This window comes from Sceloporus occidentalis, unplaced genomic scaffold, assembly GCF_023333645.1.
Source record: "Sceloporus occidentalis isolate IW3139 unplaced genomic scaffold, rSceOcc1.0.p SCAF_7, whole genome shotgun sequence".
In the NCBI taxonomy this organism is placed as follows: Eukaryota; Metazoa; Chordata; class Lepidosauria; order Squamata; family Phrynosomatidae; genus Sceloporus; species Sceloporus occidentalis.
In genome coordinates, this window is record NW_028316987.1 from 67,497,622 (window position 1) to 67,521,706 (window position 24,085).

General features: G+C 41.1%; 1 protein-coding gene across 6 annotated transcripts in view; it reads right to left on the minus strand.

Annotated features, from left to right (window-relative positions):
• PPP1R9A (protein phosphatase 1 regulatory subunit 9A) overlaps positions 1–24,085 on the minus strand; it is a 199,000-nt gene that overhangs the window by 162,215 nt on the left and 12,700 nt on the right. For 5 of the 6 annotated variants that reach the window (XM_089533204.1, XM_089533205.1, XM_089533203.1 and 2 more), the window contains exons 2-3: positions 22,681–22,986; positions 18,916–20,572 (exon numbers count right to left, since the gene is read on the minus strand). In XM_089533204.1, coding sequence (XP_089389330.1) covers positions 18,916–20,358 — 1,443 coding nt within the window. In that variant the 5' untranslated portion in view covers positions 20,359–20,572; positions 22,681–22,986. Of the gene's footprint in view, positions 1–18,915; positions 20,573–22,680; positions 22,987–23,977; positions 23,998–24,085 lie in introns of those variants that run through there. The other variant, XM_089533201.1, reaches the window with a different exon arrangement.

Sequence of the window (24,085 nt, forward strand, 5' to 3'; positions counted from 1 at the left end):
CACAAGTGTATTATTTTTATGGCATATGTTTAAAAATGAAGTGACAAATACGTGCACCAGCTGTGCCATGTCATGAATTAAATGTAAAGCAATCTGCTGCAGAATTTAGTTTTGGCACAGCTAACCCACAAATCTCTGTGCAATTGTTTCAATTCCTTTTTGTGTCTCTTGTGTTTATTTAATTACCTGTGCATACCTGGAAAAAAAAACTAAATGAAAGAAGCAGTGTATAGATTATACAAACTAGACTGTTGCACATGCTAAAAAGGAATGGTTTCTTTACTGAATAGATGCAATTTAATGGGCTAATCCTCTTCTAAAACTGTGTCCCCCACACAACTTGTCTATAGTTTTGCTACAGCTGTGGCCAAGTCTGGGAAGACAGTTGAAAAGGATAAAAGTTGTTGATAAATAATACCCCCCCAAAAAAGCAAATGCAGGTAAAGTGCATTTTTATTGTCAAATATGGTTATATATTTTTAGACTACCGCTTCTATCAGCCATGACCAGCAGGGAAGAATCAACTGAGTTGCTATCGACTATCTGGAGGTCTGTACTTTGCCCGCCTCTACTTTAGGAGAAGCTGTGTTATACTCACGTGCAGAGGTTCAGTTGTGCACTGGCCCTTTAAATCAAGAGGGACAACCTGTGTCTCTCCAGATGTTGGTTAACTACAGCACCCATCTTTCCTGATCATTGGCCATTCCAATTGCCAGTTTTGATCTTTAGACTGCAGCAATATCTGGATGGCCACAGATATTTAGCAAAGATTCAGTCTCCAGGACTCAGACCCTGTATAGACTACTGCTTTGCACCAGCCTGGAGCCAAAATTAGGGCTTGGTAGGGCTGGGCGTCCACACACACCCTACTTTTGGCACCCATGTACCATTTTGCCACACCCCTGTCTACATGGGGCATGCGACAATGACGCATGGGTGTCCAAGCACCTAAACGGCACTCGCCAGAACCGTCATCGTCATGGTAGCAAGTGCCATTATGACACCCCTAAAAAGAAGCTGCCTATAGCGGTTTCTTTTTAGGCAGCACATTGGTGCCATGCCATGCAGCTGGCACAGCACCAATGAGGGGCAAAAATGGGTGCCTGCCCGTCTATATCCCCCCTCAATCATCAAATTCCAGTCTCCTTCTGTAATTGACCTATGAGAACCCCTGCTGCTGGGCTGTGTTAATCACCCTACCAGATTGGCGCTACAAGACAAAGACCCTATATGTGGTGGCAAGGAAACAATTAAAATGCCAAAATATACCCAACTTCACGACTTCAAACCAAAGGTAGAAAGTTTCGTCTATACAAGATGGAAAAAATTGTGGTGGTGGTGTAGCCACTTTCTTTTCCTGTTCAACCTCTCACGAGCAAAGGTCTTGCCCAGTGCCAGGTGTTTTTGCTGTGATGCCATGGCCGGGGCGGGGGGGGGGGGGGCTAAAAAAGAATAGCACTAATTTAATACTGGGAATCATATATAGGGGAGGAGGCTATGACAGGGGTATTGCAGAAGACAAGTTCAAGTATGGAGTATGCTAAAGGCACAATTACAGTAGAAAAGTGGCAAGATTCAGTATCCCTATGGCAGGGACGTAGCTAGGATTTTGGGAAGGGGGGGTCCAGACTAAGTGCCACCATTATAATGGGGCTTGAGTGCGGCGGCGCAGCAGCACACACCATTCATTTTTCTAATGGAAGGGGGGGTCCGGACCCCAAGAACCCCCCCCCCTTGGCTACGTCCCTGCCTATGGCAAACAGCTGGAGCAAATTAACATGGTATAAAGGAGAAGTGTGGTAAGGCCGATAGTGGTTGTGTATGGACAGAACAAGAGAACAGGTTGTGGAGAACCTGGCTTTTCATGTGGTACTTACATGAATGCAAGCAGCTGCACTAAGTAGAATCAGAAAGCGTAATGTCATATAAACCTTTAATAGTTTGACCTGATACAAACCAGTATATGTAAACCAGGCTCAGTTCAAATGATAAGGCAACCATCTCCAACCTGGTAAAGGTAGCAGCAAACTCTCTGGTGAGCTTAGCCACTACAGCTGGCAGGAAGAACCATGCAAGCACAGAAGCATTCCATTCACTGGCACATAGCTCATGAATGAAACAGATAAAGCAAGACTCTTTTGAAAGCCTGTAGAAATGGGACATAGAACAGTGGCTTTTAACTTCTGATACTCCAGATGTTTTTGGACAGCAACTCCCCAAGTGGCTAAGCTAGGACCTTGGGCAGTGGACTAACAAAGATAAAGAATCACAGATTTGGAGGACTCTAACTCCTAATGGGTATAAAGTTAATGTAGTGTGGCTACTGCATTCAGAGAACTTGCTTGTCCTCATGCCTGCAAATCTGACTACTCTCAATGATGGGCAAATGAGAGCAAAGTAAGCAATATGGTCCAAACCCACAGAAGGCTCTGAAGGTTAAAACCAGCACTTTAGATTTAGTTCAGACACTGGCAATCAGTACAGCTGATATGATATACATATTACATGAACTGACCAGTCTGAAATTACCAGAGCATTTTAAATGGTTGTCCTATATAAAGCACATTACAGTAGATCAACCACCAAATGTATCTACAATTAGATATTTTTCAGTACTGAAAATAACCGAACATATGGCATGCCACTTTGGCTTGTTGGAAATGATAGCAAGAATATAAAATGAAAGAACAATCATAGGTCATCACTGGAAACAGAAAGTAGCAGGCACCAAGATACCAGGGGGGAAAGATGACATAAGGGAGCAAACCAGAACTAGAAAGAAAGAAAGAAAAAAGAATGGGAAGACAGTAGCTCTGACAAAAAATAAAATAAAATGAAAATCCCTGGTGATACTGACTGCAGTGTTGTTTTATGTATAAAGTCATGCAGAGCTGCAGTAATAGCTCTTAAACTTCCTACATGCAAAAATGCAGCACTGATGTGTAGAAAGCACATATCTGTTGTTTACAATGGGTAAGATTTTCAGGAATGACCCAATCTTCTGTTCCACAAATCTGAAGGATTGACAGGCGCAGAAACAGCCCAGACTCGGCAACAAGTATTTGTGATCATCTCTAATTGGATGATGAATAAAAGCTAAAACTAACAAAGGGTACATAAATTTAATCCCATACATAAATTTAATCCCAAATTTCTGTGGTGTTACAGAAAAACATTCTTGTACAGCACAGATGGGTAAAATGCAACCCTGGGCCACACGCTTTCCCTTCTGGCATCCCCTATTTGCACCACTCCAAAATTAGCTGGACCATAACTTTTCTGGGAAAAGGAGATAATTCTCACTTCTAAAAGCTTCCAAGAACAGAACCTCAACTTTTATATAGGCTACAGGGCCCACAGCATTGTTTTAACATTTAATTTAAAACAGCGATTCTGTTGATGCCCTAGTCGACATCTGGGATACTAATCTCTCTAGGGCTATACACAGCATCGCTCCCAAGCGTCCTTTCCGGCCTGCTTCCAATAAACAACCCTGGTATACGGAAGATCTCAGGGCAAGGAAGCGGGTCGCGCAATGACTAGAGCACAAATGGCGAAGACATCAGCGTTTGTCTGACAGGACACTCCTTCGCTCTCATTTAAGAGCCTATGGAGTGGCAATACGTGCAGCGAAGAATTCTTTCTATGCTGCACGTATTGCGTCCGCAGAGTCGCGTCCGGCAGAGCTGTTCAGGGTTGTGAGGGAGCTAACTCGGCTCCCTCCCACCTTGAGCCCTATCCTGGAGCCATCTAAAGCCTGCTGCGACGATTTTAACAACTTCTTTGCGGATAAAATCTCTCGGGTAAGGGCTGATCTCGACGCCAGTCTTTGTGCAGATCCTATAGAAGAGGTGTCCGAAGCGTCCGTGGTCCCTGTTATACTGGATCACTTTGAGTTTGTTAGTACCGATGAAGTGGACAAGATCCTCCGAAGTGTTAGGAGGACGACTTGCTCTCTTGATCCCTGTCCCTCATGGTTGGCAGCTCAAGGGGGAGATGTGGTGCGACTAATGTTGCATCACATAATCAATACATCTCTAAGTGAGGGCCAGTTTCCATCTAAATTAAAATTAGCAGTGGTCAAACCCCTGCTGAAGAAGCCCTCCTTAGACCCCCTGCTTTATAATAATTATAGACCCATCTCGCTGCTACCTTTCTTAGGGAAGGTGATCGAGAGAGCAGTCGCCTTCCAGCTTCAGTCGATCTTGGACGACACCGATTTTCTGGACCCATTTCAAACTGGCTTCCGGGCGGGCTATGGAGTTGAGACTGCCATGGTCGCCTTAGTTGATGATCTCCGTCTGGGCATGGACAGGGGGAGCGTGTCCCTGTTAGTGCTCTTGGACATCTCAGCGGCCTTCGATACCATTGACCATGGTATCCTTCTGGGACGCCTGAGGGAGTTGGGAATTGGGGGCACTGCTTTGCAGTGGTTCCGTTCCTACCTCTCGGGCAGATCCCAGATGGTGGAGCTGGGGGACTGTCGCTCCAACAGGAGGGCTCTGACATCTGGTGTCCCTCAGGGAGCGATTTTGTCCCCTATGCTATTTAACATTTACATGAAGCCGCTGGGAGAGATCATCCGGAGACATGGGGCGCGGTGTTATCAGGACGCTGATGACACCCAGATAATTTTCTCTATGTCTCCGACTGATGCAGTAACTAAGGATGGCATCTCTCCTCTAGATGCCTGCTTGGCGTCAGTAATGGGCTGGATGAGGGAGAACAAACTCAGCGTGAATCCAGGGAAAACGGAAGTACTGGTGATAGGCTCCCCGGTTCCTGGTGGTGAGATCTGTCACCCGGCCCTGAATGGGGTCACGCTCCCCCTGAAGGACTCGGTGCGCAGCTTGGGAGTACTCCTTGATTCGTCGCTCCAGCTGACTTCTCAGGTGGATGCAACGGTCAGGAGTGCCTGTTATCAGCTTCGGCTGATACGCCAGCTGCGTCCCTACCTGGACCGAAAGGACCTAGAATCTGTTGTACATGCTTTGGTAACCTCTCGATTGGATTTCTGCAATGCGCTCTACATGGGGCAACCCTTGTACCAAACTCGGAAGCTGCAATTAGTGCAGAATATGGCAGCCAGATTGGTCGCTGGTAGCTCCAGGTCGGACCACATAACACCTATCTTAAAAGATCTTCACTGGCTGCCTATTCGCTTCCGAGCTCAATACAAGGTGTTGGTTTTGACCTATAAAGCCCTAAATGGCTTGGGCCCAGGGTACTTGGAGGACCGCCTCTCCCCACATAATCCACCCCGCACACTCAGAACTAAATTGTTGGAGGTCCCTAGGTCTAATCTTACTCGGACCTCACAGAGGGCCTTTACCACTGCTGCCCCCTTACTTTGGAATAAGCTCCCTGCAGAGCTTCGCTCCGCCGCCTCATTAGATGTTTTTAAAAAACAGCTGAAAACATATCTATTCCGGCTGGCCTTCCCACCTTAAATTGTTTGTCTGTCTTTCCTGCCCCCTTTTTTCTTTCTGACCCTGGATTGATGAACGTTTGTATTTTTCTTCTGCCCCTGATATATGTATTTTTTATTTTATCGTTTCCTGGTCCTGTCTTTGTAATAATGGTTTTAATTGCTTATTGAATTTTTAACCTGTTTGTAATGTTTTTATAACTTTGTAAGCCGCCCTGATCATTTCTTGGAAGGGCGGGGTAGAAATAAAATTTATTATTATTTATTATTAATTTTTAAAAAACAGAAGTAGGCTTCTAACCATTTCCTGTTTTCTTTTTAATTTTTGGCAGTCTGTGCAGCCCTCAGACACAGAAAACTGACCGGTTAGTGTTGCATACCTCTATTATACAGGCACTGGGGAACATATGCAGGAGGAGAGAAATGGAGAAAATGTCACTTGATCTAATGAAAACCCAATCAGCAAAACTATAGATTGGAGAAGACTTTCTGCAAACTCACGATTATATATGCATGTTTACTGCAAAGCAGGTCTCACTATATCCAGTAGGGCAGTGCTTGCCTCCCATGTTCTTTCGTATGGAGGAGGAAAACTTGCTGTGTGACATGGGATATAACTGGCCTGCCCATAAGCCAAAAATAAGTGATAACAGGATGCTTGCAAAATCTTTTTTTTTTAACATCTAACAAATTTAACCAGGACTCTCATCAGGAACACACTCGCTCAGATATGCTATACAGAAAAGCTTCTCACAATCACTTCTGTATGGATCTGTGAGGAAAACAGCTTCCACTCACAAATTAGAGGCAAGTTCTATTACAATCTAAGCCTGCCTCCTAAAGAGACATGTTCTATACATACTAAATGCAGTCTTGCAGTCTTCATAAATGGTGATATACAAAATTTCAATAAGAGCTTTGGAATGTAATATTTTTTATTACTACACCTGATATCCCACAGTCAACACAATCATGTTGGCTAGGGGCTCTGGGAGTTTTAATCCAGAAAAGAAGTGGCAGAAAGCCAAAGAGGTGGTGCACAATCTCCCTGTGAAAATATGCCCTTTGGTTATACCTTTAGTTAAACAGATTATAGGATGACACAGTGGTGGTGAACCTTTGACCCTCTCAAGTGTTTTGGGCTGCAACTCCCACAATCCTTTATTATGGAGCATACAGGATGCGGCTGGCTGGAATTGTAAGCCAAACCATCAGGAAGGCCATACATTTTCCATCTTTGATCTCAGGGTAACTGGGAGATTTTTCCTTATTGGGAATTAGCATCTAGGAAACAGATGGTGGTTTCTCTGGAAAATTCTGAAGGAAAGAGAAGAATCATAGAATAGAATCATAGAATCATAGAGTTGAAAGAGACCACAAGGGCCATCCAGTCCAACCCCCTGCCATGCAGGAAATCCAAATCAAAGCATCCCCAACAGATGGCCATCCAGCCTCTGTTTGAAGACCTCCAGGGAAGAGCCACAGTGAATGTGACACACACCCCATTTGGTTTGTGTGGAAGGTATAGACATAAATAGTTTTGGAACAGATAAGGAAAGAGACAGACAGAAAGCTAAGACAGTTCTAGAAGATTAAAAGGGACTGATGTGCTTCTCTCTGGGAAACTGATGAGGTTTGCTTGATAGAAACATATGTACCACCAGTGTCAACTGTTGTCCCCTAGATGTTTTTGTACTGTAACTTCCATGATTCTTCCCCATTGACACTGCTGGTTAGGGATGATATGAGCTGTAAGCCAAAAGAGTCTGAAGAGGCACAGCTGTTCAGATCAAATGTATACTATGGTAATCACCACTACTTACATCCATATCTGTAATAAAAGGTATTGTCTATCTGTGTGTGTGCATGTGCATGCATGTGTGCATGCCTGCCTGCCTCTCTATGGAAGCCATAAATCATTGGGACATCATGTGAGATGCCCTAGAATTTGACAGAGTGCTGCCAGGGTTCTCCATGTTGCAAGTGAAGTTTCATATCAAAATTCCAAATGGAAGGATTGCTGGAAGCAAAAGGGAGAAGCTGTCATAGCTTATCAGGAAACTGTAGTAGAAATCTCAAAATCCAACAGACTATTTTTTTTTATTACTATTATCACTTAAGCATGGGTGGCGCGTTCCAAGTTGAAGTTCCAAAGGGGGAATTTCCTAGAAGGAATATGAATTTTTCTCTAGCTATTTCTCCAGCTGTGTAATTAGGCCCACAAAGTTAATATCCCAGTAGAGGCTGTCAGATGACACAGAGCTCCATGCTTCCTCCACCAGCCTGCTTCCTTGTCTAGGTGGAAGCACATGGATTCATCTGCATCCAGATCCCTTCTTGCCTACAGCAAGCAGGAGACTGCTAAATGCAATGCTGCATGAAATTAGAGTCACGGATCTCCTGTAAATAGTAGAATAAACAATTCCTATGCTACCAAACCTTAACGGTATGTTCCAATGGTTGTTTGCATGGACTGATATGCCAAGATCTGATTTAACATTTATAAGCAGCATACTGGTGCATGCTGGCTAGTCACATATGCTTGACTAATCCCAGTTGAAAGAGCAATTGCAGTACCTGCAACCTCACTATCTAGAAAAGACCAGCACTACATCCAGTCTGAAACCTCTAAGTTATCACTCCTATTCTACCCAAGAAATGGAACCCCACATTCAGACTTTAACTTCCTAGAAGAGTAACAAACCAGGGCCCCCACTTCAGCCCAAATGTTAAGCTTTTTCTTCCTGGGCGATTCCTGCAGAATGCCAAGTGGGAGTGCCCAGTGTGCACTCACATGCTGCTTGGGAACAAAACATTAGGAGTGTCCAGAAATGCAGCCAACAGACTGAGGTTTACAAGTAAAATCAGCCATCTGTATCTGCGGATTCAAGCATTCATGGTTTCAAAATACAGTATTAAAAAAATAATTCCAAAAAGCAGACCTTAATTTTGCCATTTTATATAAGAGACACCATTTTACCATCTACTGTATTTAATACAACTTGAAGATCCATGGATTTTGGTATCCATGAGGGGTCCTAGAACCGAATGCCAGTGGATAACAAGGGCCCACTGTATACAATCAAAGCCAAACTAAATAGTTGGGTGTTAATTGTAAAATGAAAAGACATTTCATGCTAGAGGATAAAATGCAATAACGTACATGAACGTATCATGAAATAATCAACTGCAGTGAAGAACCCAGAGGTTAGCCATACTTGGAAGGATCTGCATGATAGGTTCACACTGTAATGTAGCACTTAACAGAGAATTAAAGAGGGAAGAGTGTACTCCTGAACCTATTAACTGAGATAAAAATAATCACAACAGATATATTACCACATGATGTCGCAAGCTTCGAAAAGCATTGTCCCCCCAATCTTACATCCCTTCTCATCTATTTTAATCCTTTTAAGTACAGTGATAGCCAAAAACTTGTAATCTGTTAATAATGTCAAGTGAAAGACAAAATGCTAAAATGCTTTTAGAAATTTAAAATGGTTATTTGTCCAGCTGTTCCTTAAATTCTGTGCAATTAACAGCATCTGTGTTCCCTATCATAATAGGAAAATATAAGAATTTTTTAAAATGCAAATAATGGGGAGAGAGCTTTTTTTAAAAAAAACATATTCAACAATTTCAGTGGAGTAACACAAAAAAGGTATGTTTCTAGTAATTATCAATTGCTGTTTTCTTAACATTAATGAAAGGATTAATAGAAACCACTGAAAACCAAATAAATAAATAAATAAATAAATCAGAGCATGGCAAAGGTACTGGTTAGGCCCCTTAATTCTGTGCTTCACAACCTTTTGCTCTCCAGATTAGCTGAACTTCAACTCTTGAGAATTCCTGTAACCAGCCCCAGTTATTAATCTAGCCACAGCATTTTGGACCTACTGCAGTTTCCGAAGGTAGCTCCAAGCAGAGTGGATTACTGTTTACTAAATTACTTGTGAATTTAAACAGTACACCTACTCAAGGTGTTGATCTGTTATTAATTTCTTCCAGTTGATTTATGATAGAGATTCTAAACATAAGGGAAAGTGAAAAATATATATTACATAAAAATATATTCTAGTCTTCTATTACATTATAAACAACAGAAAGTCCTGTGGCATGATAAAGACTAACAAATTATTATGACATCTTTTGTGAACACTGTCCACTGTGACTATCCCTCTTGAAATAATTATATTATATTTACAACTAAAAGCATGTTAAAATGTTGTGTTTTTTCTTTTAAAATAGCCCTTTATTTAAAACAACAATGTCAAACAGCAACTTGGCATGGCTTATATGACAGGAAGTGTGCCACTGTAGTTTGAGCCATATTATTTCACAGGTAAATGTATATACACAGAGAAAGACAGACAGACATGTGGAAATCCCAAGTACTCTTCCAGTCCTTAAGAAGCAACATAAGAACAACAACTGAGTCCAGCAATGCAATCCTAAGCATATCATGCCCTGACTGTTTAGGCTCCCAGGAGGACAAATAAACTCTTTCCAAGCTTTACATTTCCTGAAGGAAAGGTATTTGACCCCAGTTCCACCACCATCACCACCAGTTCTCCCATATTGTAAGTAAAATGTGGCCTTCCAGATGTTCCTGGAAGCTAGGGATGATAGGAATTGTGCTTCAAGAAAACTGGAGGTCAACACAATTTTATGCAGGAATGGAGCTCATTCATCCCAGTGTGAGAGGTGCCCTCTTGGATGGATTTCAGAGACCTCAGAGCACCATGGCATGATTTCTCCTTAGTAGAGATGTATTGTTTTTCCAGTATGGTAATAAGCTCAATTTCTGACCTTACTGCTTTAGCCAGCAAACCGGAGAATTAGTTGGCAACTAGACGCACCATGTAAAGCTTAAATATCCTGAAGGAATCTCTAATCTAACTAGTGTCAGCCTTAGTTAGTAATTGGAAGGGCGACTGCCAGGGAAGGCATGTGCTGTACACAGTATTTCAGATGGAGGCAATGGCAAACCACCTCTCAGTATTCCTTGCCTAAGAAGGCCCCATTAAATTCATGGGGTTGTCATGAGTCGAAAGGTGGCTTGAAGGCACAGATATTATATCAAACCAACATCTTAGCAACTATAAACTTACAGTTCAAATGAGCTAGCTGTCTCCAATCAAACAGGATATAATATGAAAAAGATATTAACTTCTGAGATGCATACTCAGAGACAAAAATTTGAACATGTGCTTATTTGGCTTCTTGGGAGAGTTCCAAATTATCAGACACTCAGGGGACACAGCTGAGCTACATCAAAATATAGACCATTTTCATAACATAGGCCCTTTACAGACAGGCCAAAATAAAGCTGCTTCGGATCACTTTGGAGTGTTTCAATGGTGTTTCAATGATGCATACGTCCTAAGAATCCAGAAGCTGCACCAAAGCTGTGCTCCAGTCCTTAGGACTGGATCGTGGCTTTGGTGCGGCTTCCAGACTCTTAGGATGTATGCATCATTTTAACAGCACACCTCCAAAGTGACTCAAAGCAGCTTTATTTTGGCCTATCTGTATGGGGCCATTGAATTCTGTTTTTGTTGATGATTGTCTGAGTGCAGAACTCTAAATTTATTTATTTATTTTAACCACAGTACATGCTAACCAGTCGTCGTAAAGTTGTACTGTCAGAAACGACAAGATAAAAAGCAGAATCACAGATTGCATGTGCTGGAGGTAGTGAGGTAGGGAACAACATTGTTATTCATTTCTTTCCCTCTTCAATGTGTTTTTTTTTTCTATTTCTCTCCAGCATCTTCCTTTTATTGGTTATTTTAAAAAAAACATGGCAATTAGGCTGCATAGGTGTTGTAAGTTATTTTTTTCCTCCACTACAAGTGTTTGCTACTTTTCATCTTCACAGTACTGTGAAGCAGAGGAAGCTGTGAGACTAAAATAGTTAAGGCAACTCTCTTCCAAGTGAAAGCAGCTTAACAGCACAGAATTTTCCACTGGTGACTGCCACATTAGCTGCAAGAGTTTAAATGCTGGAACAAAAGTTTCAAAGGACAATAGAATGACTCACTTCAACTCCCACATGAGGCAATAGGAGGATAGCTTCCCACCCTCCCTGTTCCAGCAAACAGCTGTCAAGAGACTGGTTTCTTGTATCAGCTTAGAGATGGAAGGCATTCAGTATGTTTCGCAGATTTTTCAGGTACAATTGGTGAGAATCAAACCAAATTAGCTTTCCTGGAGTTCACTGTATTGCACTTAGGAGAATCAAATGCTAAATGACCAGGCCTACTTTTTTCTCTCTTTTTTTTTTTTTTTTTTTTGCATCTTATTTAATAATCACTGACCATTTCTATCCTTTACACACTGCCTTATTGGATTTTTCGTTTGATAACAACACAGAGTTGACTCACATCTCCAGATGTGCTGTTTACTGACAGCTGAACAAACAAACAATAAATCTATTTATTATCATTACATCAGAAATTTTCTTCAATTATATGCAAATTGGCACAGCTGAAGAAAACAGCAATTGTTTGGGATTGTTTGTTTGCCTACATTGCATAGATCCTCTCCAGTTACCCCTCTATCAGCTCATCATTTGACTCTTTATGGTTTGTCAATTGAGCCTCTATTACTGAGAGGATAAATGATTACTGCAGCTGTAAGAGATTACAAGATAAAATTCTCTGCAAGCATGAATACTGGTTTTCCTGAAATGAAATAACGAGGCACTGACATCATACCGATCAGGAAAAATAGGAGCAAATCCTGGCAACTAACCCATCATCATATAAATCTGCAAGGCCTCCCAATAGAGTGGGCTCTTATCATCTACTGGCATTGGTTTCAGGACTCTCCGTGTTCAAATCCCATTAGAAACAATGGTGCAGTAAAATGTTCTCCTTTCTATAAAATGGCAAGACCAAGGTTTTATATATTTTAAAAAATATTTTCAAGTTGTGGATGATTGAAGCTGTAGGTAAGGAGGGCCAACTGTACTAGTAGCTACCCTGCTCTCTGTATCTTAGTATTTGTTATTGGCGGTTCAACAAAAGTTTAAGAAATACAGCATGAACCGCTAAGAATGGAAGACAGTTCTTTCTCTGTTTACATGTATTTGTTTACATTTACACGTAATAAGGAACTCAAGGTTGGTTCTGTCTCTCCTCACCCCAACAAACACACACACCATGTTAATCTCACAACAGCCACATGAAACAACGACTTGCCCAAAGTCGCAAGCTTCAAACTACTGATGTGATTGTAGAATTATGTCCCAGTCCAGCACTGTAACCTTAACACTGCCCTAGCTGTCCACTCCACTCATCTTCCTTTGTGATCTTCAGTTTTTCCAAGTCAAATAGATCTTTTAACTTGACTCATGTCTTAACTGCTCTTTTTCATTAGCAGCTCCTATTTCATGTTATTCAGACTTATCCAGCACATATGCTGCTTCTCAGCTCTGGTTTCATTTGGACTTGTGCACCGAATCATTAATGTTGCCCTACTGCCCTATCTGACATTCAAAATAGTCATTAATGTCTTGAAATTAATAGGCTAAGGAGTTTATCACATGAGAGGCTAAATGCCTAAATCCTGCAAAAGTGGGATCGTTTTCAGATTTGGTACTGAGAATTAATGCAAAAATATCCCACACAGAAAGTGGACAAAATTGGCCTCTTTTTACTTTCAGGAGAATCCCGAAAGTAAAAAGCAGCCAATTTTGTCTATTTTCTGTGCAGGTTAATGCTGGATTAATGCTCAATGCCCCCAATGTCATGTGAAAACAATCCCGCTTTTGTGGAGTTTGTCCACTTTCTGTGCGCGTTAATGCATGACGTCGTGTGAAAACGATCCTGCTTTTGCAGGACTTTTCCATTTAAAATCCTGTTTCTGCATGGGATAAACCCCATGTGATAAACTCCTAGGATTGCATCTTATAATATGATTTCAGATTTGGCTTGATCGTGGTGGTTCCTGGGTCAATTGGCCAGAGCTTGGTAACATTGATTTTTGGACTACAACTCTCAGTGGCTATACTGTCTGTGGGATTCTGGGAGTTTTAACCCGAAATATAACATTTCCAAACTCTGCAATTTATTTCTACAAGAAAATTTGACATTGGATTTACCATCAAGTTCCCATGCCTTGTTAACAGCCTAGACCAAGCAAAGCAACTGTCCTCTAACACATATTTATTTTACAAATAGATACACACACGCTAACAGAAACACAAAAAATTATAGCTGTGTCATGGGATCAAATTATTGTAAAAACTGAAAAACCGCTGTAGTAATTATTTAGTTTTCTAAAAATAAAAACAATAAGGTAATGTAAAAAAGATAAACTTTCAATTTAACAAATAAATGTAAAAATACCTTTTTCAGATGCATTTTTCTGCATACTCTTAAGACTTGGCTTTTTAAAAGGAAATCAGAGTTAGAAGACAAAGCATACTAATGACTGTATTCCATTATCAGATACAGAAAATAGGATCTTGTTGTTATTGATTCACAGTGATAAGATTAATGACCCAGCAAGAGGACAGCACAATACTTTTCAGTAGCTCATATATTTAATGCCCCAGCTTTTTACATGAGTAATATGAAAATACATATTGTTAGGTGGTCAAGGAAAACTGGATCCGAAGGCATTCTTTATCAAATCTATTATATTTATGTATTTTTATGGTCAAATACTCTGATGCACAATTTACATTTCTGTGGCCAAATGGGCATATCTTCAATCTGGAGCCTGATCAACCTGAATTTTCATTCTCAGTTTCTGTATATCTTAAAACAAAAATTAAGAGTATTGAGTTCAAAGGGGTTGCAAGCCACAACTCTCCACAGATAGCCATGATATTAAATGAAAAAGGGGAAGAGGTTTTAACTATGGCAGCATGCTGCATATGTGAGCCATACATCACAACTGTGTGGGCAAGACACCCCTCTCCTTCACAGTTCCAAAATGGTTGATGTTGGGGTGGAGGATTCATCTTTGCTATGCTGAGCTTCAGGGACATTTAGAAAACAGTGAGATAAGGACCTGGCAGTTTCCTGAGTCTGTCTTCAAGGTCAGGGAGATCTCTGCCGTTCTCCAGGATCCAGAAAAGAGTAGGAGCTTTTACCAGACTTGTAAAAAGCATGTGGTAATGATAAGCGGGCAAGAGCCCTTGTTAACTGCAGCCTAAATAGACACTAACTGACCACACTCACATACGAAAACAGTAATTAAATATTAAATAACTAGGTAAGTTATACAGCTGGTCTTCTGTAGCCTCTGATGCTTTATCCATGGATTCAAGCATCCATGCCATGAAAATATTCAAATATATATATATATATTCCAAAAAGCAAATCTTGATTTTGCCATTTTTATATAAGAGACACCATTTTACTGTCCATTGTATTTAATGGGACTTGAACATCCATGGACTGTGATATCCACGGGGGGGGGGGGGGGGGACGGGGTCCTGGAACCAAACCCCAGTGGATAACAAGGGCCCACTGTACTGTATTTTTATCTAGCACAGGGGTGGGGAATGTTTGGGACTCCAGACTTTGATGGACCTCAGCAATTCTGAAGTAGACATCCATCTGCTTAAGTAATTAAAAATCTTGGTGTACTGTATAGAACTTAAGACTTTGGCTTTTCCTAGTCTAGCTAGCTCCAACTGCCTGCCTGAAAGAAGAAAAGCCCTCCCTTCAGCCACCATCTTGAGGGAGAGAGAGGCAGGCTAGCTCCACCAGGCCTGCCTGGAAGAAGACAAGCCCTCCCTCCGGTCCATCTGCCTTGGTCCAGGACTCAGAGGGAGAGAAGAACTGCTGGACCTGATCCCCTCCCCCCTCACCATTCCCTTCTCCTTTTGTGTCGTGTCTTTTAGATCGTAAGCCTGCGGGCAGGGAACCGTCTATTATCCCCTCTGTTGTAAACCGCTCGGATTCCCAGTGATTGGGCGGTATATAAATAAATCCTATTATTATTATTATTATTATTATTAGTGATATACAAAACTCTCAGCTGGCTCTTTGAGTACAGAGTGGGCAACTGAAGCTGTCCAGATGCCTCTGGCCTAATATTCCTATCAATGCTAGATGGATAGAGCCACATATCTACATAAATGTGATGTGCAAAACAGGAGAAATATTTTATTTAAATGACCTGGGTGTAAAACACTGTTCACAGAACTGTAGCATGTTTTGGACCTAGTAAGAAACTGCCTGACACAGCAAAATAATACAAAACTACATTTATATTGTACATTCAAGTACTCCAAAATGCCTCACATTATTGATTTCAGCCATTCTCACAACAATCTGTAAAGCAGATCCTGTGACCCCCATAACAAAGCATTTGTCTTGAATGTTAGCCTTAGTTTGCATAAACATACACTGAAAAGAAGTTGCTTCCTAAAAATCAGCAATTGGCGAAATGCATTTTCTGTGAGGAAGAGCTCTGAAAAATGTGGCTACATTAGCCAAGTATGGACAGTTTCCAACTATGATCTCTTTCAGGATGCAAGAACACCACTCTGTACTTTTTACAGGGAAAATCTATTGTTCTATGGTACCACAGAAGCTCTGCATGTAGCAGGTCACGGGCTGAACTCTTCATACCTTCATTTAAAGGGATATCAAGTGACAGGGCTGAAGAATCTCTCATGAATCCCTTAAGAATCCCACATGGAGAGATAATGTCAACAATGGGCCAGACAGGCCAGAGATCTGGTTTCATATAAAGTTGCTCTATGCTTCAACATTATTAGGTGTGTCCAGATATACATAATTTTAGTGGTGATGTCAACTGTGGAAGTTCACACATTGTAATCTGCAACCTTGGACACAGCACTGATTGAGAACTATGCAGTCACTAATACATTCCCCCTCCCAACTTCCTAAAAGTGTTCACATATTTTTAATATTATTCTGCATTAAAAAGAAAAATAGATTAAATTTTAATTTAGAAGAGATAACCTTACACAGGCTACAATATTAGCATCATGCTTGCTGACTAGTCTGTCAAATGGAATGAAAAAGCTGGAGAAGCCAGGATCAAGCTGTAGGAGAATAAGAAAGCACCAGATGGTCCTGAGATGGATACCTGCAGCAATGAGAGATAACAGCTTCCCTAAAGTTATCCATCAAGCTCAGAGTAGAGAGAAAACCTGAATAGGATGCGTAAGCAGCCTTGTGGGCACTCTATTAGCTCAATGTTGGGGTTCTCCAAATGATACATACATAGAAGGTGAGGGGACTTGAAGACAGGAGAGGTCTTCCTGCCCCCACCAAACTGCACTATGTTAGCTTACTTTAAATTTTTCAAAATAATGGACTACAGAAAACAAAAATGACCAAGAATATCATGCTGCAGTGCATTTCTATTTACGTAATTAATGGTGTTAAGAGATGAATCACTGGGGATATTTCAGCAGGAAAACGATTTTTGCTTCCCATATTTGTCTTGCCATTGGCGAGGGGGCACATTTACTACCTGAAACTGGCAGTATGTTTACTTCACTAGTAATACAAAAGCTCTTATTTACCAGTAGGCAAAATGTGAATCAGAGGTTGGAATCTCAGTGTCCAGGAGACAACTGTCTTGAAAGCTCCTTAAAACTGGCAATATGGCTTGATAAGACATAGTGAGAGAGCACATTTTATTTTACAATAGTATATTACAAGCTACACAGGGTGCCAATATGACGGCCAAAAAGTAAATATAGTTGGCCCTCTGTATCCACGGATTTCTTATCCATGGATTCAATGATCCACAGCTTGAAAATATTTAAAACCAATATAAATTCCAAAAAAGCAAACCTTGATTTTTTCCATTTTCTATAAAGGACACCATTTTACTAGGCCCACTTTGATATATATAACCAATAAGATTACTCTAGAAAGCGATCATAATTTTGTATCAATTATTAGCAATACACATCTATAAACCATCGAGGCTCAATGTTTCGTAACATGTGATATCAGTTATTAGCAATAAAGACCAATAAACTGACACAAGGCTCAAAGTTTTGTTAACATGTGATTTCCTTTCAACCCCACTAGATTTAAAAACAATGGTGTTCCAAATCCCACTTAGCCCAAACTAGGAAGGAAGTGGCATGGGGAGGAAGATGGTGTAAGAAATGGGATAGAGAAAAGTGTCAGGAGCTAACTTAAAAAAAATAAGCCTTCAGTCCCTTTAATTCATTGAGCAATAAGCATCTCACTGGACAGATGCACCCCTATGTTCACATCCATCTTCTAAAACTCAGCAATTTATTTAATGGCAATCCATACCACCCATTTCCACCAATCCTCCTGAAATGGTGTGGGCTACACATTACATACAGTGGACCCTTCTCAGCTGCATGGGTTCAGTTCCAGGAGGGCCCATAGATGGCAAAAAAATTGGATGTCAAGCCCCATATAATTCAATGTTAGTGAAGTGTGTGTGGATATGTCACTGTATCCAGGTGTACATGCCATCATGGAACAATATGAGGCTTGGTGATCTGTGGGTAGTCAAAGCCATGGATTGCCAAACTTCTGACAGAAACAAGCTATAACCATGGCAAATTGCTGCTACTTTAGTCAACTGGACTGAGGCATGGGCAACCAACTTCTAGCAGTTTCTGAAGTTCAACTCAAATAATAGCTAACTGAGGCAGCAACAGAACCATAGGTTCATCACACCTGAAGGTCTAGAGCACATTCTTCTAAAAGGCAACCCTGGCCTGATGATTCTATGTCCTTGCTTTGGTCTCCATACACTGTTACTTCACCATATCAGTTCAGCATCCTCTGTGATGTAAGGGACCTAACCCTACCCTACGCAGCTTCCAGCTACAAGTGGCAAAACTCAAACAGAAAAAAGATATGTGCATGCAGATATGTATAACTGGTGGAGACAGTTCCCAGGGTCTGAGGCAAAGGTCAAGAAGTTGTCAGGTGGATCTTACTTCAAAGCTGCTAGGACAGTATCTTCCACCACCCCTGAGGGTAGCAAGCCAGGTCAGTTGCAAGGTGAAATGCCAAAACTCTGCATTCCAACACAGGGAAATGACCAGGGACTGCTGCTGCTTCCTCCATGACATTATCCAACCACCTGCCTGTGTCCAGTGGGACGGCCTTGAAAATTTGAGACCTAGGCTGGCCTACCAAAACTCTTTAGGGTAAAGAAACAGTGCCACAATGTAGTAAATAAAATAAATATCCTTTAAGATATGTGTCTTAAATCAATCATTAAAACTGAAAGCAGAGGCCATCAGAATATACAATATTTCAATATAGATGAATTCTCGTTTTCCGTTAGAACCAAAGACAAATTCTGAAGGCCAACACAATATTCAGTACCACATACAAATGCCCCACATTCATCAAGGACAATGTCAGAATGAAATTTTAAAATATAACAAACAAAGAAACCCAACAGACACTGAACAACAGCATAAAAGAAATGGAATGAGCATGTCTAGAGGTATAGACAGACAGAAGACCACCAAAACTTACCTTAATCGGAGCACTACTAAATTTAATCTTCCTGTTTGCTGGGATTTCTTGTTCTTCTGGCAATCCAGTAATTTCAGAACATTCTGTGTCAGGTTCATAATAATAATTGTCATCACTGTCTTCCTGATCATCCTGTTCTGTTCCAGTCTCCCCCCAATCTGAATTATATCTTGATCGTACCCTGTAGACATTGTAATCAGAGTGCATATACACATGAGTACTCTGAAATTTATTCAAGTCTTCCTGTACTTCCTTTCCATTTATATCTTCACAATAGGTGCCAACAGAAAGTGAGGCTTCGGTGACTGCAGTGTCATCATCAGCTATTAAGTTTCCCAATATTTCTGCTGCTTCGGCTCCATCCGAGATCTTTTTCTGCTCTGTAGACAGAACGTCAGGCTCTATTTCTGCCCTATTTCTGGTAAAGGTCTCACCAACATTCTGTCTGTCAATTGATTCTGGCTTAGCTGTTTCACAAGTATCAACAGAATCATGGCAAGTACCTTTATTTTGTATTCCACTTGTTTTTACTTCAGGCAAAGTGCTTTTAGAAATTTCATTAACCAATGGAGATTTACTACAGACTTGCTTTGAGTTCTCAACAGATACTGAAGTGGTACTTTCTTTGGCTACAGGAGGCCAAGCGTTGGCATCTTTAATGGGGCTAAAATCATCACACTTTGTGACAGTGGATGATAAATCTGTATCCACCGAAGACAGGTTTAGTGGATAGTGACCAGTTACAGAGTATTCTTTGTTGTTCTCTGCTTTTTCTAAAACAGTAATACTTTGTTGTGCATCTGTATTTTCAAACACTGCACTAAGTTGACTCACTGTTGGGGAAACGGCCTCTGTCCTTGAACTAAGACTGTCCAGGGAATCTGTACTTCCTCTGTTAGATTTAGAACTACACCACTCGTCTTGAAGATCGTTGTTAGAAACTGACCTCTCTTTCTTTGGGGAGTAGCGATTGGAATGGCCTGTTTCATAAGTATTTCTTTCAAACAATTTCCGTGTTTCAGTAAACTTGGAATAAGAAGGACCATCGTGCATAGCATCAAACCTACTAATTCTTTCTGAAACCGAAGACTCTAGCTTCACAATAGATCCATCTCCTTTCTCCACAAATTCTTTAGGCCTAATTCTTCTCTGAGGCGACAGTGGACCCCCTTTACCTCTGGTTTTTGCCATGCTACCTGCACTCTTATTGGGCTCCAAGCCCATTTGCATGAATAAATTTTTAATCCTGTTGACATTAGATCCATATTTCCTCCCCCTGGTTTGCTGAGAAGCCTCGCCACCATCTTTTGTCTTCTGTTCCCCATCTGACTTAGGTTTGTCAAAGGTGCTTTTCAATGCTTGGAACTCAGTCCTATAAGCATTTCTGTGAGGAGAAGCACTTCGGAGGGTCGATCTCTCCCCTGAACACTCCGTCTTCATCATTTTTTACTTTTGGGATGCTAAACCAACATACATAGTGGCTGTTGTAAGCAACCAATTCTACTGAGGTTTGCAGGATGTGTTTAAAGTGCACTAGATTTCACCAAGGCCATCCTCAGAGGCAGAAGAGCATCCTCTAGATATGGGCCATAACAAGGAAAGCAGCAAAACCCAAATGAGAAACCAGATGACTGCCAAACGAAAATGTCGATGCAACCTGCAATACAAAGGAGTATACTGATTCACAATCATGGGTTTGTAGCAATTCATCCTTATTCAACTTTTACATCAAGTTCTGTAGTAAAGTTTGCTATAAATAGGGAAAGATTGTGATATGAAAGCATCTGATGTCAAGTCTACCTCTCTGATTAAGCACATTTGACTCTGTCTGTTATATAGACAGGAAACCACCTTGGAAGTGGTTAGCCCTTACTCCCAGTGCTATGGAAAGAGGGCAAACTGGAAATGGAATAGATTTGTTAATCTTGTATGCCTTCACTTTGTTTCTGACTTATGGCAACTCTAAGGCAAACTTTTCATAGGATTTTCTTGGTAAGGTTTCTCTCAGCCTTCCACTAAGGCTGAGAGAGTGTGATTTGCCCAAGGTCACCCGGTGGGTTTCTATAGATGTGAGGATTCACACACTGGTCTCCAAAGTCATACTCCAATGCTTAAACTACTACACCATGAAATCTCTAATGAAATAAATACTGGAACTTTTTCAAGAAAACATTAGCCTATAATCTGCTCAAGACTTCATTGAAGAAAGGACTTAATCAAAATCCAGTAGCACCTTAGAGTTCCATTTTAATGTCAGTACTCAGACCCTAAACAACACCAAGGGGACATCCAGTAGTAGCGATTTAAAAGTACCAGATCCTGGCCCTGTTCTTTCCAATTTTATACTGGGTTAAATTAAACTGAGCTCATATAAAGCCTCTAATCATACAGAGAGTTCACAGAAAATATTCTTGGATCAACAAAATGTGTATTGATCTCCAAAAGTAAAATCAGAAAGAACAGGAACCAAATATGGAACTTTCTGGTCTTCTAAATCAGTCCGCCTGAGACCGATACATGAGAAATAGTCATTTTTGCTACAAATGAACAATTATACCCTGTGTCTGAGATTAAAAGGCAGAGCTCCTGGCTAGGACTGAATCCCAATCCCTCTTTTTTCTACCTATTTGATTTCCTGTAAAAAATTCCATTATCGTATCAGATAACAACACAATCTATACAAGAGGAGGGGAAAAAAACAGCCAGTCCAGAAAAAGTTGGTGAATATACACTCTTACCACTCACTGGTCCTGTTTAGGCATAAAGGCACTATGTCTGCCTATTCATATTACGGTATTCTCCCTCTTACATTCATTCCCTTGATGACTGCACACAAAACATATACTGTACATTACTCGACCCTAAAACAGAACTGCATTGTACCTACATATTCCACCACCAAATTTTCCTCTTCCAATGCTGACAAAAGAGCCAGGTAGCAATATATCTCCCTACCAAGGGAATGGTGAAGAAATGCAGCCATGAGCCAAGGGGTCCCTTTGAAACAGCAGCACTTTGCAGTCATTTTTCAGACACCCCCCCCCCGCAAAGACACACACGTACACCCCCAAAATCAACACTCCGGCTCTCAGCAATAGGGGGGAAAGGGATGCAGAGGGGGAGGAATCATATGCCATGAAATCTAGAATTTGCAAGGAGCAACATATCTCTCTGTGTGTGTGTGTGTTGCTGCTTGCAAACTCTAGATTGCACGGCATATGATTCCTCCCCCCCCCCCTTGCACACCTTTCCCCCCTATTGCTGAGAAGCAATGTGTTGATTTTTTCATTTAAGGAAGGACTAAATCAAAATCCAGTAGTCCCTTCCTAATGTCCTAATACTCAGACCCTAAACAACACCAAGTCATAACAAAAGGCACATCCAGACTGGTTTAAAAGTACCAGATTTTGGTCCTGTTCCTTCCAGTTTTATACTGGGTTAAAATTATAAACTGGGCTAGCATAAAAAGTCTCTAATCATACTGGCAGCTAACAGATATATAAATATATTATATATTGCAAATTCTAGATTGCATGGTATATGACTCTCTATTGCTGCTTGCAAATTCTACAATGGATGGCATATGACTATATATATATATATATATATATATTGCTGCTTGCAAATTCTACAGTATGTCTATGTATATATTGCTACTTGCAAATTCTAGATTGCATGGCATATGATTCCTTTACCCCCCCCCCCGCACCCCTTTCCCTTTCACACACACACACACATCTGTTTGCAAGGATTAAAAAGACTTGCCTGTTCCTTTGGTGGGTACATTCAGCATGACAAAGGACCTGTGTGAGCACAGGTACAATGAGCAGCAGAAAGGCAGGAGCAGGCAAGGCTCGGTGCAGCTTCAATTTCTCGGTTTCCCAGGCTGGCTCTCAATGCAAGCGTCTGGTCGGATGGCATTTAGATGAATCCTGAGCTGCCTCGGTGTCCCGCAGGGAAGGAGGTGGAGGCGGGGGGCAGCCCGGTCCCTTGGCCGCGTTTAATCGTCAACCAGGAGCAGGAGGAGGAGGAGGGAGGAAGCAGGTTGGTCTCCAGCCTCAGCAAGCAGCCCTGGAAAGACACAGAAAAGCAGCCCCTGACTAAAGGGAAACAGCCAAAGGGAGGGGGAAGGAGTGTGTGTGTGTGTATGCATATATGTGTGTGTGTGTATGTATGTATGTATATATGCATATATATATATATATGTGTGTGTGTATACATATATAAGTGTGCATGTATATATATGTATGTGTATATATGTGTGTATATATGTATGTATACGTATACACACACTTATATACATACAAACACACACACATATATATACACATATATATATACACATATATATATACACACATATACACACACATACACACACACACATATATATACACATATATATATACACACATATACACACACATACACACACAACACACATATATATACACATATATACATACACACACACACACACACACAGATACTGAGGAGGGTGGAAACAAGGTTGCTAATGATATCAATCTATCTATTTATCGGTAGCAACCTTGTTTCCAGCCTCCTCACTGGTAACAACTTCTCACCCGCAAAGCAACCCCCCCAGACACACACACAGGCTACAACAACACCCAGAATCCACAACACAGTGATCCCTTCAATGGGGCCAATGCCAAAGAGGGGTGACCAGATGTCTTAAATCTAAAATCCTTTGTTCTTAGCTGTGCTCAAAATGGAGGGCATTTGGACAATCCTCCTGGAGATTAAGGTGGAAATGTAGGGCGTGTCCTGGAAAAGGAGGACGGCTGGCCCAGGGTGACAGAGGTCCTAACTGAAAAGGAGGGCAAGACAATGCAAAATGGAGGGCATTCAGGGAAAAATGGAGGACGTGACTAAATAAAAGCTGGAAAAACACTCATATACATCTAAATAAAAATTCATGCTTCTCAGCTATGCTCAAAATGGAGGACATTTTGACAATCCTCCCGGACAAAAGAGGGAAGTGTAAGGCATTCAGGAAAAATGGAGGACGTGACCAAATCAAAGCTGAAAAAGCACTCACAGAAATGTAAATCCATGCTTCTTAGCTATGCTCAAAATGGAGGACTTGTTGGAATGCCTCTTAGAAAGAAGGTTGAAATGGAGGACAGGTCCTACGAAAGGAGAATGG